This window comes from Cnephaeus nilssonii, assembly GCF_951640355.1.
Source record: "Cnephaeus nilssonii genome assembly, chromosome: 9".
Lineage (NCBI taxonomy): Eukaryota > Metazoa > Chordata > Mammalia > Chiroptera > Vespertilionidae > Cnephaeus > Cnephaeus nilssonii.
Window position 1 is genome coordinate 56,340,186 of NC_137080.1, and position 18,379 is coordinate 56,358,564.

The 18,379-nt window shown below is 36.5% G+C and overlaps 1 protein-coding gene across 5 annotated transcripts in view; it reads right to left on the minus strand.

Moving 5' to 3' along the window:
* Positions 1-376: 376 nt before the first annotated feature.
* The window catches only part of DOP1A (DOP1 leucine zipper like protein A), a 104,171-nt gene continuing 86,168 nt past the window's right edge, over positions 377-18,379 (minus strand). For 3 of the 5 annotated variants that reach the window (XM_079779878.1, XM_079779874.1, XM_079779875.1), the window contains exons 27-39: positions 14,561-14,627; positions 14,273-14,417; positions 14,027-14,106; positions 13,077-13,186; positions 12,673-12,822; positions 12,465-12,526; positions 11,184-11,336; positions 10,020-10,156; positions 8,938-8,993; positions 6,644-6,808; positions 3,755-3,884; positions 2,609-2,668; positions 377-684 (exon numbers count right to left, since the gene is read on the minus strand). In XM_079779878.1, coding sequence (XP_079636004.1) covers positions 379-684; positions 2,609-2,668; positions 3,755-3,884; positions 6,644-6,808; positions 8,938-8,993; positions 10,020-10,156; positions 11,184-11,336; positions 12,465-12,526; positions 12,673-12,822; positions 13,077-13,186; positions 14,027-14,106; positions 14,273-14,417; positions 14,561-14,627 — 1,621 coding nt within the window. In that variant the 3' untranslated portion in view covers positions 377-378. The remainder of the gene's footprint in view (positions 685-2,608; positions 2,669-3,754; positions 3,885-6,643; positions 6,809-8,937; positions 8,994-10,019; positions 10,157-11,183; positions 11,337-12,464; positions 12,527-12,672; positions 12,823-13,076; positions 13,187-14,026; positions 14,107-14,272; positions 14,418-14,560; positions 14,628-18,379) is intronic. The other 2 variants (XM_079779877.1, XM_079779876.1) reach the window with 2 other exon arrangements.

An 18,379-nucleotide genomic window follows, 5' to 3' on the forward strand; every position in this document is an offset into this window, starting at 1 on the left:
CACAAAAACGTGGTTAATAACAAAGAAAAACTCCCAACCAATCTAAATTAAACCAATCTCGACACCAATAGAAAAAAATGTGCAGTGTGTAATTTGCAGGTTTAAGACAACTCAGGACAGTAAAACAATGAACTATATATGCATATATAGATCTCTCTTAGGCACCATAATCAATATGAGCCAACAATATTTAAACGTGATCCAGGCCACATTCAGACATTTGCTCTTATTTACAAATACTTAAATTAAATACAACCTGAAATGTGTTTTGTTACATACAAAAAAAAAAAAAAAAATAGAGAAACTATAGAACTCAGAGTAATGTTTGTTTTAAATGATTACATTTACATTTAAACTAAATGGAACCACTTGTGGTGCTCAAGTTTTTATCACTCCTTCCAGAAAATCTTTTTCTACCATCTCTTCTATTTTTTGCCTGGCTTTGCTGGAAAATGGTTTGTGGTTTTCCAGTTTCATGTCCGTATTAGGGAAAGTGTTTGAGTAGAAGACAGGGCTCCCTGAGTGTCCCACACATCGGCTAGTGACTTTGCTGTTGAAGACTTGACTGAGTACATTGAAGAATGGCAGGAGCTGCTCAATGCTACGCACGGTACAGATGGTGAGCAGCAAGCGCCCCGGCTCCCAACCTAATGTTCTCCCTGAGTTGTCTTCCTCTGGATTTTTCTGCAGAAAACAAAAAGGGAATTGTTATTAACGGATGTAGTACATGAGAACACTTAAAAAGGAATAAACATCAATAAACAGTTAAATACAATTGATTATATTACATCTTGATTAAGATTCTTGCTTCTAACTGAGGCCTTTTGATACCAGTTATTAAGTGAATATAGAGCAGTCAAACACTGGTTACATTTTTCAACTAGAATGCATAAAGAAGCTTAATAGAATTGGTTTTGGATAGGGAGAGTGAAATATTAAAAGTTTATTTTGTGCTTTGCATATACTCAAAAAGCTCCCAGATTTCTGGACTCCCACTAATGTAACCAAGGACTAGGTCACAGAATGGCTACAGAAGGCCAGGAAGAAACAAAGATTCTTATACTAGTACATTTTAACATTAGTAACTCAATTCCCTATTAGCCACGTGGCTTAAACTTGCCTCAAGATGGTAGCAGGACCCAAAGTAATTGTCATCAGCACAGAGAAAGGAAAGGAACCCTCGGGAGACTGTGTTGTGCTAAACAATGTAGGGAGGAGAGCTGGAACTGGAGTAAAAATATCCAGGTTAGTGTCCTAGCTCTGCCATTTACTTACTGTGTATCCTTGGGCAAGATACAGAAAGTTTCCTTTGTAAAATGGGGGACTCTATCTTGCAGCAGTAAAGTCAAATGAGAATGTATGTATGTAAAAATTCTGTCAACTAAATAAACACAAGATCATCTGTGTACTAAGAAGCTAATTTGAAAAGCCATTAAGTATACAAACACAGCTGTTAGATATCAATATGTCTGAAAAAAGTTATAAGAACTAAAGTTTTTGAACTTAGGCAGATTCAAAGATATGAAAAACACTAAAATGGAGGAGAAAAAAAGGAAAAATCAAGTAGAACTTAGGAAACAGAATTACAATCTGTCATATTAGTTACAAGATCAGATATTGCCAAGAAACTTGTATCTACCTAATATTTTAATGTCACTAGTTTCCTAGTGGAGAAAGGAGATGCAAAATCCAGCTCATTTACTTGTGTGTGCTCACAGATTTGTTTGCTAATTTTGTTTTCTAATTTAAAAATAAAGTCCTGAGAAAGGAAAAAAGATTTAAGTTAAAACAGAAGACTATGTAAACAAAAAAAGATCATCCAATTCTTCATGGCCAGAAAATCCCAGCTATCTCTTAGTTAATATATGTTAGCAGTGATTTAGCCTCCAGTCTCAATTATAGGCTATAAAAAACCATCTTCCTGCCTAGATGGTGTGGGTCAGTGGTTGAGCACATGCCTGGGTTGTGGGCTCGATCCCCAGTGTGGGGTGTGCAGGAGGCAGCCTATCAATGATTCTCTCTCTCTCCCTCTCTGAAATCAATAAAAATACACTTTTAAAAAACCATCTCCCTTTCTCTTAACTATAACACTTGCTTTAATGACAGTCCCAGGACTGATTTTCACAGCATTGACTACCATTAGTTGGCTGACCATAAGACCTTTAGTTCCCTAAATCAAACTACAATTCCATAGTAATTAGAGCGTATTAAACATTATCCTAAAGTAAAATGAATAATATATTTGATCCCTATACATAAATATTTTCCAATGTAAGAGAACTAAGGTTAACCTTTTGTTTATGTTCCTGTCCAGATGTACCTTTAAGAGGGACTTAACTAAGCGCTTGACCAAGAAGGACTTGTTTTAGTGTTTTGCTCTTCTTAATCAGAATTACCTTCCTCAATAATAAGTAAAATTAAAAAGTTAAACACGTTTCCATACAAACGGTTTCCCCTTTCACTTCGCCAATCTATACTTGAAGAAAGACTTCCTTCCTTTTTAACTCTGTTGTAATGGATGAAATTCAGACCTGGGTTTGTGTCTCTATTTGGTACAAATGTGGCAACTTTTGCTGCCATATTACAAGCATCAAAAAGCCACCCTCACCTGATGCTTGGTCATCTCCAATCCCTCCAAAATCACTGTCTTAAAGTCCTCCTCCTTGTCCTGTGGAAGGAAAGAGGAGAACTCATAGCCTCTGTTCCATGAAAAGTATGGTTGGCCATGAAGGCCTTGTTTAAAGTGTTTTGGGAATGCTTTCCAATCAAAACTGTTTTCTTACTCTGTGGGATAAGACTGTCATATGTATCCCTTAGATAAGGGAGGAATCTTAAGAAAATGCTCAATAATGACATGCAAGGATGACAGAGTACATGTGCCTACGGGTCATATAGTCACCTTGCTTCTGGATTTGCTATCATGAATATTTTTTTCAAACCTGTGATATCAAAGTAGAAGTAATTAAGTCCTACCCTAAACTCTGGACTCAACTTTCATCTTTGGCTCTGTCCTTTTCCTTGGTCCCTAAAGAAATAACTTGATTTTAAATCCTTCAAGTACAACCTCCTTTTTAATCATTTGCCTCCATTCCATTTTCTGTAGTTTGTAGAAAGTGGTTTAGGAGCTACTGCCTGAGTAGGGGACCCCAGAAGACTGGAAAATTTCTGAGCACTCAAAGCACATTATGAAGACTAGAACTCAAAATCCCCAAATTGTACAATTTACTTTTTAAATTTTTGAAGGCAAAATAAAAGATTTGTAACAAAGGCTCACTGATGAGCATGCTAAATTCATTACAACTGACCCTTGAACAACTACAGGTTTGAACTATATGTGTACACTTCCATACAGGTGTTTTTTTTCAATAAATGCTGTAAATTTATTTTCCTTATGATTTTTCTTAACATTTTCTTTTAGCTAGTTTATTTTATTGTAAGAATACAGTACATAATTCATGTAACATACAAAATATGTGTTAATCGACTGTTTACATTATTGGTAAGGTCAACAGTAGGCTATTAGTAGTTCAGGTTTGGGGAGTCAAAAGGTATACATGGATTTTCAACTGGGCAGGGGGAGTGTTGGTACCCCTAACCCTTATATTGTTCAAGGGTCAACTTTACTATTTTCTGGGGTCAAGGTTTCTAATTAATTAATCTGATGTGTAATGAAAAATATATGGTAAAGTTCATAACACAATATATATGTTTTATAAATTCTATCTTACACTAAAATTTAAAAGAAGTGTAATACCTTTGCCCTTTTTCGAAGAAGTTTTGCTAGTCGTACTACATAAGGTTTAAACTCTCGTTGATGTATGCCTTGCCTTCTGACTTCCAAACCGGAATCATCTGAGGCTTCTGGAATAAAGGCCCATCGGTACCTAATGTGTAGAAGAATGATACCCATCAACATTAGGAACAGACTGTGCCATCCAAGACATGTCAAATAGAGTAGAAAGATCAAATCCCCACCACTTCCACAGATTCAAATGCAGCTATGCCCTTGTAGCCATCACCTTGGGCATATTTCTTAACCTGAGCCTTTATCAGTAAATACAGATACTGTTAACTATCTCATGGAATTGTAACAAGTAAATGAATGTGTAAACTTGTAAAGTGCTCATCACTTTTTTTTTTCATGAGCACAAAGGAAGTCCTTAACAAATGTTTCCTCCTCATTAATAGGCAAAATTTCCACCATACACTTGGCCAAATGTTCCCTAACTACAGAGTAAGGGGGCAAAGGGCAAATAATTTAAGTAGGACTTTTTTCATACCTCCCTTTGTCTTTTTTATTTTAGTCTTTAATAAGTAAAATTAATACCTGAATGTGGAAAAAAGTCAAACAATAGAAAAGGGCATACCAAAGAGAGTCTGCCTCCCACTGTAGGACCCATCAATATTACTAGTCTTGTGTATCTATCTGGAGTTTATGTAGAAAAGAGCACATATTCTTACAGCCCTCCTCTTTAAAACAAAATAGGATTGCTTCTTATTTTGATTGAATTATTTATCTTGGAAATGTTATCATATAAAACTCCATCCTTTTTAACAGTACCCAGTGGAAGGTACTGATTTAACCAGTCTCTAAGATTTGTCCAGTTTCTTGCTTTTACAAAAAGTATCATAATGAACACCTTATATGACGTAGATTTTGTGCACACCTGAGAGTGCAGTGGTCGGCTAAATTCTTGGGTGTAGTAGAATTACTGGTTTACTGAGAATGTGTATTTTGAATTTTTGTAAATATAATCTCTTTGGAGAGCAACTGGACAGTATTTCAGTGTATACTTCCAACAAGAATAAGAATGTTTCTATTGTTAATGATAAAAAGACCATTCTGATGTTTATTTATAACTTTAATTGGAATTTCTCTTATGAGTATGTCTGAGTACCTTTTCCTATGTTGAGAAACCATTCCTTTTCTATGAACTACTAATCTCTCATTGACCCATTTTTCTATTGGGTTACAGACTTTTACAACAAAGCGAGTTGGACTTTTATCATATACACTGCAAATATCTCTTCCCAACTCATTGCTGCCTTTTAAACATGGTATCTTTTAGCCATACAGACTTAATTTTGTATGTAAATTATCAAATATTTTGAATGTCTGAAATACATGTCATGCTTAGAAAGTTATTACTCTTTTAAGATTAAATCCCCATGTTACTCTTACTGCTTTTATATAGATTTTTTTAAAAAGACCTAGTACTTTTTTAAAAACTGTAGTTACTACTAGAGATATTTCATCCCTTTCTAATAATTGTATCTTGACAAGAGGATCGACTCTTGGTTCTCATCATGGAAGCTAAAAAGTCAATACCATAAGCATATTACTTAATGTTCTTCCTCAAGCCCTAAAGAGTATAGTTTCTATCATCTTTATGAAGATAAGCATCCTAATTAATTTTGGCCACTTTCCTACAGTACTTATTGTCCTTTTCTGAATTTCTTTGGGAGTAACATCAGTTTAACAGATACCCAACCGCTGAAATTCATCAAGAAATAGATGTATATGGTTTTCAAATGCAAAAAAAAAAAAAAAAAGAGAGAATTTACAAGTAGTTTATAGTTCTTACCAATACATTTAATAAAAAGTAAACTTGTGAAATAGTTTTTGGAGATTTAAGAATGTTCAAATATAGAAAGATCCTGATATCTTTATTTTAATATTCTATTCCAGAAGAAGAACAATATATAAAAACATATTTGATCATGTGGATAAATTCTCAAATTATCTTAGCTCTATTTTGATGAAACTATCTTATATAGTTTGCCTATTAAAAATTTAAATGTGAGAAACCATAATTAAATATTGAATGCTTACGAATAAGGCATTGTGAGAACTTACATCAGTTTTCTCCCTCTGCCCCTCTGCCATCTCTAGTGCTGTTCACTCTCATCTGGAATAAAACAGCCTCCATTCCAGTCTTGCCCATCTCCAGTCCTTTCTTCAAACTACAGCCACAGTAAAATTTCTAAAATGCAAGCCTGACCTGATAACAGCACTTCATTCCTTAATATGCTTCAGAGGCTTCCCACTGTCCTTAGGGTAAAGTGCAAATTCTCTAATAATAGCTTACAAGGCTGTATAATTCATATAATTCATAATTCAGACCCATTCCGGCCTCTTCTTTCAACGTTCTGCTCCAGCAATACTAATCTTTCAATATTTCCAACAAACCAAGTCCACTCCTTTCTAAGTCTTCACACATGCACCTCCCCTCAACCCTCACTCTTCACCACCTCATTACAAAACTGCCCTCATGGCCTGCCTGACCCTCAAAGGCAGGAGCAGTCACTGTGGTGTGGCCTCACAGCATCTTGGATCACATTTGCTATCAAATCATGTGTTTATGTCTCTTTCACTGGACTTGAAGCTGATGAGTCATGTTCCTCACTGTTTCACATCCAGGGGGCATTCAATTTGTTGACTGAATGGTCTGTTAATTTTAATATATCTGTAGAAATAATTTACTTCCAATAAGTCTGTTCCCCCATCCCTCAAAAGAATTATACTTCAATAAAAATAATATTTCAACTTATACAAAAAACTTTTAAATTAGTCTTAGATATCAGTAACCAAAGCAAATGCATTTTCAGAATATCCATTTAAAACATCCTTGCTTTTACTTACATCTGAAACTGAGGAAGATTTTCAGAGGGCAATGCCAGGGCCAAATCCAAAAATTTGCAAGCAGAGAGATAGAGGTTTAACCACCGCTGGCTGTTATACGAAGTAGAAAAGCCATTGCCGCCTGTGTAGGTTGTCTCCAGACCAGCCACAGAGGGACCTGAGGTCCTGTGAGCAGGAGACAGCGCTGTCAGTAGCTGGACCTGTTTACTAACAGGTAATTCCTGGAAAACCTCGAAGTGCCAACTAGTATTTTTCATAATCATTTGAAAATATAAGTACCTGTACTTACTAAGCAAAGTTATGACTATAATTTAGCTGGTCTCAAACAAAACATTACCTTTTGTTCTTTAAATTTTATTAACATAAAAATAGTACAGAATTCCTATGTTACACCCAAAAGTTTTAAAACCAAGAGACCTCTCTACAACTCAGTGTTGTTCTGCAAGGGATTGGGGAGGACTTTCTATAAAAACAGACACAGTTATTAATATGGGGAACTCTAAGTCGAGCACTGCAAAAGAATAAAATATACTCAAGACATAATGGTCTTAGCCCTGACCGGTTTGGCTCAGTGGATAGAGCGTCGGCCTGCGGACTGAAAGGTCCCAGGTTTGATTCCGGTCAAGGGCATGTACCTTGGTTGTGGGCACATCCCCAGGAGGAGGTGTGCAGGAGGCAGCTGATCGATGTTTCTGGCTCTCTATCCCTCTCCCTTCCTCTCTGTAAAAAAAATCAATGTTTATATATATATATATATATATATATATATATATATATATATATATATATATATAAACTTTAAAAGACATAATGGTCTTAAAGGAAATTTTAAATTTATAAACTTATTTGTACAAAAATCCCTATATAAATAAAAATAAATTATATTTAGTCATACAATGAACTGCCTCTACTAAGAACAATCCTATATAATAAAGAGCTAATATGCAAATGGTCTACATGCCCTCACGCCTTCACGCTGTAACAGCTCAGACACTCAACACTGGGGAGAGAGGAATGGGGACCAGCCAGGCACAAATGAGCTCACAAGAGAGGAATGGGGGCCAGCCAGGCTGCGGCCCGGGAGAGGGACAAGCCGCCCGCCCTGCGGTCCCAGGCGCCAGTGCCTGCGGCTGCGGCCGGCCCCGGCAAAGCCAGCTCAGGTCCTGGGTGCCTGCAGCTGGCCAGAGGGAGGGAAGCCTGGGTCCCAGGTGCAGGGCAAGGAAGAGGTGGTTAGGGGAGATCAGGCCAGCAGGGTTAGCAGTTAGGGGCAATCAGGCAGGCAGGCAGAGGTGGTTAGGGGTGATCAGGCAGAGGGGTTAAGGGCAATCAGGCAGGCAAGCGGTTAGGAGCCAGTGGTCCCTAATTGTGAGAGGCAGTCAGACATCCCCTGAGGGGTACCAGATTGGACAGGGTGCAAGCCGGGCTGAAGGACCCTCCCCCCCCATGCATGAATTTTGTGCACCAGGTCTCTAGTAAAATTATAATACATTGAAGTGAGATCATCTGGAAGATCTGGACATATGAATAATTTAGTGACAGGTTACCTCCCGTAATACATTTTGCTGCATGTGTTATGGCCAAGATCTGACCTACCAAAACCAAAATGGCTCATGTAGCTGAAACACTATTATATAGCTTTAAACAAAATTTGTGTCTAGAAGCCAAAGGCCATGAATACTGATAGTTTAATCCAGTTCAAAGTACTTTAGGAACAAGTGAAAATATATCCAAATATGATCAAGTAGACAGTAATAGACTAAACACAGGGTGTGGCAAAAGTAGGTTTACAGTTGTGAGTGCAATATTCTTGTATTATTATTTATTATTATACTAGAAGCCCAATGCACGAAAATTCATGCAAGAATGGGCCTGCCTTCCCCTGGCTGCTGGCACTGCCTTCGCTCTGGCTGGAGCCACCTTTCCACCTTCCCCCGCTGCCCAGAGGCCCGGAGCAGCTGGGGCAGTGCGGAATGCCTGCGTGGTGCAAGTGTCCCGCCCCCGGCCGCTCAGCACCTGTGTATGCAAATTAACCCACCATCTTTGATGGGTTAATTTGCATATGCACTCCTGATTGGCTGCTGGTCGTCGCAAAGGTACGGTCAATTTGCATCTTTCTCTTTTATTATTGTAGACAATTTTCCATATGAGCAACTGTAAACCTACTTTTGCCCCACCTTGTATATTAAGTACTTAGATAAAACAGTATCTGTATTCTCCTAGTTTAAAGTAACATTCTGGATGATTTTAGGATACTAAACATTGTCAAGAATATATTGAAGTGAATTACATATTACCGTGAAATATCTTCATCAGCAGTGAGTTCCTGCTCCATCAGTAAAAATACCTGTACCTGAAGACCATGGAATAAATGTTAAATGTTTTTTCAAACTGGATATTTAATCCTTCTTTCAAGTTATCTTTAGGCTACATTTTCATTAATCTAAAAACAAATTTTAGGGCGGGGGGCAGGAAGAGATTAATCAAAGAACTTGTATGCATATATGCATAACCCATACACACAGATAATAGTGTGGTGAAGGCATGAGGAGGGGTTGGGGGTGGGGTTGAGGGGGTCAATTGGGGGACATATGTAATACTTTCGACAATAAAACCCCACAAATTTTAGGAAACAACTTCAGGATCTTTACCACAGAGCCTTGCTAATCATTTGGCAGAGTTGAGATGAAGGTATGCTTTTGGTTTGGATGATTATGGAACAGAGTTACAGTTACTAAAAAAGGAAAAATATTAAAACCAATTTCTTTGTGGGGAAATTGTAAATGCTGGGTTGTCAGAGTTGTGCGTTCCTTTCCCTTTCTTTATTCATCTTCCTTTCCCCAACTCCCCAAATCACTCAGATGAGGGTGACAGGGTATGGTTTGGGGAGAGGAATGGATTAGTGTAGGGGGAAGGTTCACTGTTTGGGAATTTTCAAAATCGTTACGAAAAAAAAGTCTCTCTGAAGCCAGCTTAACTAGAGCAAGTGCTGCATTTTAGAGTGAGTACGTGCCTTATGTCAGTCCATTTAAATACGGCTACACCACCTCACCGCTCTAGAGGTGCTGCCACCGGTGGGAACCAGGCCTGGCAGCTGGGACAAAGTTAAACATTTAGTGTAGAAGAGATTGAATTAAACCAGATCAGACAAAGTAACGATTTACAAGTAGCTAATATTAATGCTTTATATTAGGAAGTTTAAGCCGTAGGGAGAGGTAATCTGACTTGTTTTACTATTTTCAAATGTTAAAATTGTCAGAAAAAGGCTTAACTAGAGTTCAAGTCTCTTTCAAAATTAGTTATTATACAGTAAGCATGTTGACACTACCTGTGGTGCTCTATAATTTATTATAAATTGACTAAACAAAAATGAACTCACAAGTTCTGTAATCATGGTAGGCCAGAGCGAGGTAAGATGTTGTGGAGACATTCTTAAAAGCAACACTCTGAAGAAGAGGAACACTTGAGAGTGAAGAGTTGGCACTTGGGGCAAACGGAGACTCTCCACTAATCTCTCTGAAAGAAATGCAGCAAATGGTCAATACCTAAATAACTAGAATCATTTTAATATAAAACTTTTCTATATAATCTAGTCTAGTTTTGCTCAAACTCTGTGGTGAAGGACCAACTCTTTACAAAATTTCTAATATGCTGCAGGTTGATACTTTTGTAAACTATAATAAAAATGAATTATTAGAAAAATAAAAAGATATAAAAATACAAATGCCATTTTCTTATTAGAATCAACAGATTCTGTCAAATTGTTAAAATGTTAAAAAATGCTTACTGTAAATGTCTGTATGGGTCCACTTTGAGTAGCCCTGATCTAGTCAACTTTAGAACAACAGCACAGTGTGGATGCTGTATATGTGACTTCAGATACAAGGGGTCAGGAAGGAGTTACTTATCTTCTGAGAGAGCGAGATCATTTCACTGAGGAGATGGCAACTATCATGCCAGCCCAGTCCCCAGGCCGGCTGCTGTGGCTGGTGGCTGGTGGCTACACAAGCACACTGACAGAGCAGCAAACAATTTTGCCCTGGGGCAAGTTCATCCCCCGGGGCATTAAGTGCACTGACATCCTTCATGAAGGTTTATCAAAAACTTATTCACTCCATACCCTGACCCTAGACTACAGACCTTGAAATGCTACTTCCAGCCAAAATTTCCTGGCTCTGCCTGTGTTTTGGTCCTCTGCTTAAAGGTATATGACCCCTTATCCACAATTTAAAAATGCTAATAATACTGCCCACAGCAAAACAGTCTTACACCTCATCCTTAAATATGAATCCCTAGGAAATGTGAGTCAAATAACAAAAGGAACTACTTTACAAACATTCTACAAACTCAGTGTTTGATTGCTTTTACATACTAGTGATATTTTTTATTGTTTCAATAGAATGAATTTCTAATTCTACAACATTTTTCATCTACCTATACTTGGTATATTTCACCCCATATTACAACTTAGGGAAAGTGTATTTTCTAAGAAGCAAAAAGCCCTCCAGTTTGGAAGGTAAATAAAATAGTTTCCACTATTTACCTTGTATATCTGGAAGATATTTCTGGTACTGGTCAATTTCACTGCTAAAAATAGCAAATGCTAATCTTTTGAGAAGCATAGCTCTCTGCTCTAGCTCCACATCCCGGTTTGCAAAGAGATTAAGCGAACTACTTTGAGCCACAGCCACACGAGCTGAAAACAGAAAGCATGTGAGAGAGGTTGTGATATAGTCAGCCAGATCATTATTTGTTTTTAAAAATGGCTAGATCAAGAGTGGAAGGAACCTAGGGTAGAGAACTTGGGCTTCTCTCTGGGGCAGAGGGATTGGCAAACAGATCCAACATACACAAGCCAGATTTGTGTAGGAGCTGTGATGTGGAGAGACAGAAAATTTAGAACTAGAAGTTTCTGACGGTAAGATTACTAACAATGCCATTTTATAAACCCTTTAATATTTTATGCCATCTCCCTAATTTCTGGCCTGGCCTACCTTGCTCTCCTTCCTTATGTCTTGTCACTCATCCCCTGCTCACTCTTCTGCAATCACACTGTCTTGCTTGCTTTTCCTTGAACTCACCAAGCTCATTCCCACCCAAGGCCTTTATAATTTTTGTTTTTGTGCCTGAAATACTCTGCCCCTAGGACATCTCATGGCTTCTTTAGTTTTACCTCAAATATGAGCTCTTTAGCTGTTATTTAAAATCTATTGCATTGCTCTATTTCCTTCACAACTTCTTACTTATTCCCGAAAATAATCTTATTTATGTGACTAAGGTTAGCATAATGCCTGCCCTATTTTTGTCTTTTAATAAATATTTGTTGAATGGATAAATCTGAACCTTAAAACAATGCAGTGAAGAAGAGAGAAGCTAGAATATGCTGCTCCTTTATTTTCTGGAAGTGGGACTGTAGTTTGTGTTTAAGAGCTTACGCAGAATCATACAGACTCACCCAACTTCGCTGCTATTTAAGGTCATTAGCTTAGTAACTTCCAAACTTAAAAACATTTTTAAAGATCCTTTTTCTTCAGAAGAAATATCACTCTTTCACTTCAACAATTACTTATTAAGTGCTTACTATGTGCTAGGTTCTACGCTGTGGTCTAAGGAAACAATTTACAGACACATGGTCAAATAGTTTTACTATTTAGTTATCACTATGTTGTCCCCTTTGAGTTTTAATATTATATTCCGATAGGGTACTAAATATAACTTGACAAAGAGCTAAGTATAACCAGTAGTATCTAAAAAGAGCAAAGTAAATAAGAATAGATTATATACAGGAAAGACATTGCTTAGGTTGTCATCCCATAATACTCACTCATCAAATCTCTAAATGTTGTCTTATCATGTGTCATCAGATTGTCCAGAATTGCTCTCCAACTGAAAAAGACAAGGATTAAGATATGTAATTAAGATTTTGTTGTTGTCAGTATTAAAAAGTGGTCTCCTTTGCAGGATAGTAATTAATTTCTACAGACTTTATGAGATGCATTATCATGTTGAATAAAAGCTAGACAATGACTTACTGATTAACACAAGAGGCGTCCATCTGAAAGAAACTGGGATCCATAAAGAGGTCAAAGGCTTCTTTTTTCCAGGCTCTCCGGGTGTACTGATACCCACTAAGACTGCTGAGCAGCTGGACACAGGCTCGGTAACTAGGAGCATTATGTGCACTAGGAGGAAGGAAAACTACCTTAACCTATATGTTATCATTTTAATCATCATAGTAAGTTATTCATTAATGTTCACAGTTACCTAAAACAATGATAGGAAACAGAAAGCACCATAAGAGAAATTTTTTAATCATTATAATTCAAGGTAAAAATAATGTCATTTTGTGGTAATTCAAATAATGGCAATAAAGGAATTAATTTGCTTTGAATGAGCAATGAATTAACTAAGAAATCTACTTAAATAATAATAGTACCTGTGATTTCGGAGGTAGGGCACAACATAATGCATAATATTTACAAGTAAAGGAATAACTCGTTCTTTTTCATCACTATAGAAAACCATATCCAAAAGATGAGCCAAAACCTAAAAAAATAAAAAAGTGGAGTATAATCTAAGAGCATTCAGAGGTGATTTTCATCTTTAAGAAAAAACCTACAATACCTTAAAATTAGAAAAATCTAAAATAAGATCTCCCTAAGCCATTTTTATATGAATAGTTTCATACTGTTTGCTTTTTTTGTTCATTATTACTATAGTATATATAAATATGGGCAAATTTTACTATCTCTAACTGAGAAAGGGAAGTATAGAAAAAGAGAGGTCAAGGTCCTTTTAATGTGAGTAAATAGTAAATTTAAGACTTGAAACTCAGTATTCTCTTTTCCTGACCTGGTTAAAGGGGGCTTGGGGTAAAAACAACCAAATGAACTCAGATACTCAAGTCCCAACTCTGTCAATTAATAGCTATTTGATTTTAATCATACTGTTCTAATCTTTGTGAGGCTCAGTATCCACATCTAAAAGGGGCAACAAAAATAACCTGCAAGACTATATAACAGGATATTAAAAAGAGCATGTCAGAGTATGCATATAAAAATGTTTGGTATACTGTAAAATACTTTATAGTGGCAAGCATCATTATATCATCTCTACCCCTCCCTACCATACTATGATACAAAAGGACTTATCTTTTTATAAAAAGTACACTTTTAAAAAATAGTATTTGGGAAGGTGAGCAAAATCTAAGGTTATTATCACTAATATTTAAAAAACTAAATAACCTGATACAAATTCAAACTTTATTCTATACAGTGATTTCTATAAGTACAAAATGATTTTTCAAATTAAAAACCCTAAGAATTACTTGCTAATATTTGTGAAACTTTTTACTTGAAAGTTCATTTTAAAAAACTTAATATTTACCTCAGAAAGTAATGTCAGTGCATGAACACTATATACAGAAGGAGTTATGTTTGAGGTTTCCAGTGCAGGTGATAACATATCTAAGTAAGAGAAGATGCAGGTAAAGTTAGATCTTTCCCACTAAGAAAGCTGCCTGCTAAATACGAGGGGAAAGGGATGATTTTATGGTATTTCTAGTAATAGCTGCAATGCTTTCTTAGTGAATATACACCTACACATATAAGCCTAAATGTTTGATATCAATACCTTCAACATCAGATTCCAGAGTGGTTCCGTCCACCGTTATTTTGGGAGAAGGCTTAACTTCAAGATTCCGGCGTAGCCATGTTGTCTGTTCCAAAGAAGAACCAGCAATTGCACCAATTGCATCCACTATTTTATGAGTCACATCCTAAAGAAACAAGGAAAAACCACTATAAATATATGTACTGATATACAGGCACATGAAACTTCATAGACAACGTTATTTGACCTTCCCATTTCAGTGTTGAGAAACAGAGTTTGGGCAACAGTCCTCAATTCAGAATGCCTTACCTGAAGGTCTCTTTGGTCTTTTTTATTTTCCAAACTAGGGTTTTTCATAATAAACTCATTCAGAACCCTAAAGGAGCCAAAACAAAACAAAACAAATCGGAAATATTAAAGAAAATGATGCAATCTAATTTCTCACAGTGAGCAAGTGACTTTGTGGCCTCAATTTCTATTTTGTATGTTTAATGAATATATATATTGTATCCTATGTATCCTTTGAATCACATTTCCTCTTGCTACCTCATAATTTCTTTCTTTTAATGATTATATATATATTGTATGTTTAATGAATATATATATTGTATCATATGCCATGAAAAGGTATGTCCAAGGATGTTTGCTTAACAGCATTATTTGCAAAAAACCAAAAACTGGAAAGAACAAAAATGTCCAGCAACAGAGAGAAACTGTGGCATATTCATACAATGAAATACTAAACAGCAATGGACATGAATAAATAACTACATGAAATTACATGGATGAATCTTACCAATGTGTGAAGGAAGCAGACACAAAATAGAAGTTATACTTATCGTTCAAAAACCAAGAAAAATTTGTCTGTGGTGTTAGAAGTCAGAATAGTGGTTATCTTTGGGGAGAAGGGAAAGGATAGTAATTGGGAGGGGACCTTAGAGGACATACGGTGTTTTATTTCTTAATTTAGACTCGTTATTATACACTTGTGTATTTACTTTATAATAATTTGTGGAGTTGTGTACTTAATTATTTGTAAGTTTTTCTGTATGTTTTATGCATCAACCAAAAAGTAAAAAAAACACAAAACACACACACACCCAAACCCCACCAATTTTAAATTGTGACATAGAAATGGTTCTTACCTTGCATGTGTATATATAATATGTAATATTATAAATATAATAGATTAAATTAAATAATAGATTAAATGTTTCCATTTCCATTGTTTGTTAAGCTATTCCACTCAATATTTATTTTGACTTGGTTTTATTAAGATAAATTATATGCATAATTATTTTCAAACTCATGTAAAGTTATATTGAAGAGTAATCTTCATGTTGATTTCTATTTTATAATTAGAACTTTTTAGAGGATCAATGGAATGGTTGGGAAAAAATATATGAACAACCAGAAGTTTAAAAAGGGAAGTAAATTTCTAGTATAACCAAACATGTCCAATTTTTTGTGTAAATGCTCAATGTACACACATACTGAGAAGCAGATAGGATCCTTCATTATCTGAGAAATGAGAAAGAAAAGGTAGTTGAGGAAACAGTAAATTTTGTAAGGGAGAAGCTACAACTCATAATAGATGGCCTTAAATTTTAATGAAATTAGCCAGCAGGGTTATTTGGTGATGATTCAAACAACTGTACATATATTCCCTCTTTGGGCCTTAAAATAGTTCAGAGGCGGGTAGGGCAGATATTACTGCTTGATAGGAAAATAGCCTTGGAGAGGTTAATTGATGTACCCAAGTAACAGAAATTAGGGTTGGAAATAGAGCTTAAAATATAAGAACCAGAAATCTTCATTAGAATGTTTGATTTCTAGAAGTTACATCTCTCATTACTAAAATCATACACATGGGGCCCTTGCTGGTTTGGCTCAGTGGATAGAGCATTGGCCTGTGGATGGAAGGGTCCCAGGTTCGATTCAGATCAAGGGTACATGCCCAGGTTGCAGGCTGGATCTCCAGTAGGGAGTGTGCAGGAGGCAGCCTATCAATGATTCTCTCTCATCACTGATGTTTCTATCTCTCTCTCCCCTCTCCCTTCCTCTCTGAAATCGGTAAAAATATATTTAAAAAAATAAAATCTTACACATGGGTAATCTTAACTTCTGTTCCAGGAATTGCAGACATCAAGTCCACTGCTCTTTTTATTACACCTTCAATCTCCAAAACCCTTCAGTTTTTTTATTTAGAAAATAGCATGAGGATCCAGGGATCATCCTGATCCCTGAAATTCTCAAGCAGGATCTCTAGCTCACTGTGGCTGGGCAGTCAACGATACTCAGCTACTACAGGCTAATCCACTCTCTTCAAGCTCTCAGCTCTGTCGCTCCACCTTCTTTCTGCTTCCTGTTGGAAGACTGCAATCCCACAATTACTAGGAAACATGAGGTCATCTTACTGAAGAACCCTCAACTTCCTTCTTCTCCACTTCAAAATTTTCGACACCATTGGCTGCCAAACCAGAATTGCTAGTTCCCTTAAGGACAATAAGGGTAGAAGGTAAGTCTATGTATATAGAATCACACAATTACATACATTAAATCAGTATCACGGCTACAGAGGCTGACTAATAGATTGAAGTTCTTTGCTATTGGTTGAATTTATCCATTCAGTATGGTAACATATTGGATGTCATTGACTAGTAATGACACCAATAGACTGAGGTAATGTAAAAACGTTGGGAAAAAGTTTACTCTATTCCCTTTCTTTTCCCCCTTATGTCTTAAGCAGTCCTTTTCAAACTTTAGTGTGTACTAAATCACGTGTGAATCTTGTTAAAATGAAGATTCTGATTGGGGATGGTCTGGGGTAGAGCCTATGATTCCACATTTCTAACAAGATCCCAGCTGATTCCAATGCTGCTAGCTGAAGGGTCAACCTTTGAGTGTCAATGTCTTAGAGAAAATGCATCCTTCTTTCTCACTTTTAGACTTGGTGCCATTCAATGCTTTCCATTCCTTCCCCACTGTCTCTGGAATCTGGTGCTATCAAGAAGATTCTCTCTAGAATCTGCTGTCACGTTCCACTTATATTACACTTACTGAAGACCATCTTACTAAAATAGGCCAGGCACTATTTAAGATTTTAACAAATATTTAACTCATTTAATCATAACAACTCTATAACAGGTACATTATCATCCCCATTTTACAGATGGAGAGGTTAAATGACCTGCCCAAGGGCACACAGCTAAGAAGTAAAGGAGCTGGGATTTGTACAACTTCAGAATCTTTGCTAGTAACAAGTCAAGGTCCTCAGGTCTTCCTTACCATTAATATGACCTTTGAATCACATTTCCTCTTGCTACCTCATAATTTCTTTCTTTTCATGATTAAACACCTTCAAAGAATAACCCACACTTACTTTCTCATTCTAACCCTTTGCTGTTCACATCTGTGCTTACTATCTTGCCAAACTCCTTTCCCCTAAATCACCAACCCTCTCCAAATCAATAATTATAGCCTCTTATTTATCCTCATCTTCCTTAATCTTTCTGGTATTACTTATGCCCTCTTAACTTCTTTGTTTTAAAACACTGAATATATCTGGTTTTCTTCTCACTTTCCGTTATTTGCTTTTCTATCTCCTTTGCTGACCTCTTTTCCTTCTTCTTTGTCCTGTTCTTTCACTCCCATCAATAGTTCATACTCCCTAACTCCCACTTGAAACCTAATTCCTAGTCCATCCTCTCTCCCCTTGGATCCATCCTCCTACTAACTTGTCAGTCATGTGTCTCTTCAACACCTACAATCAGTCCACCCCTGCCCAAGACCAAATTTCTTCAGCTAAAATGCAAAGTGCTTCCCTATCTAGCTCCCATCTCCCTTTTCATCCATCCCCCATTCCACTGCCTGTGCCCTACTCTATAACCAAACCGGACAAGGTATCTTGCCCAATACCTTCCGCTTTCTGTCTCCTACAACCTCCTAGAAAGAAGGCTTTCTGTTCCTACCATTTCCATTCATAGAGCAAGTATTTATTGTGAACCAAGAATAATAGTAAGCAAAAAAACAATGTCCATGAAATCATGGTGCTTGAAGTTAAGCAAGGGTGACTGGAATTTATCAAATAATCATACAAACTAGTAACATAAATCAGGAAAATGACTT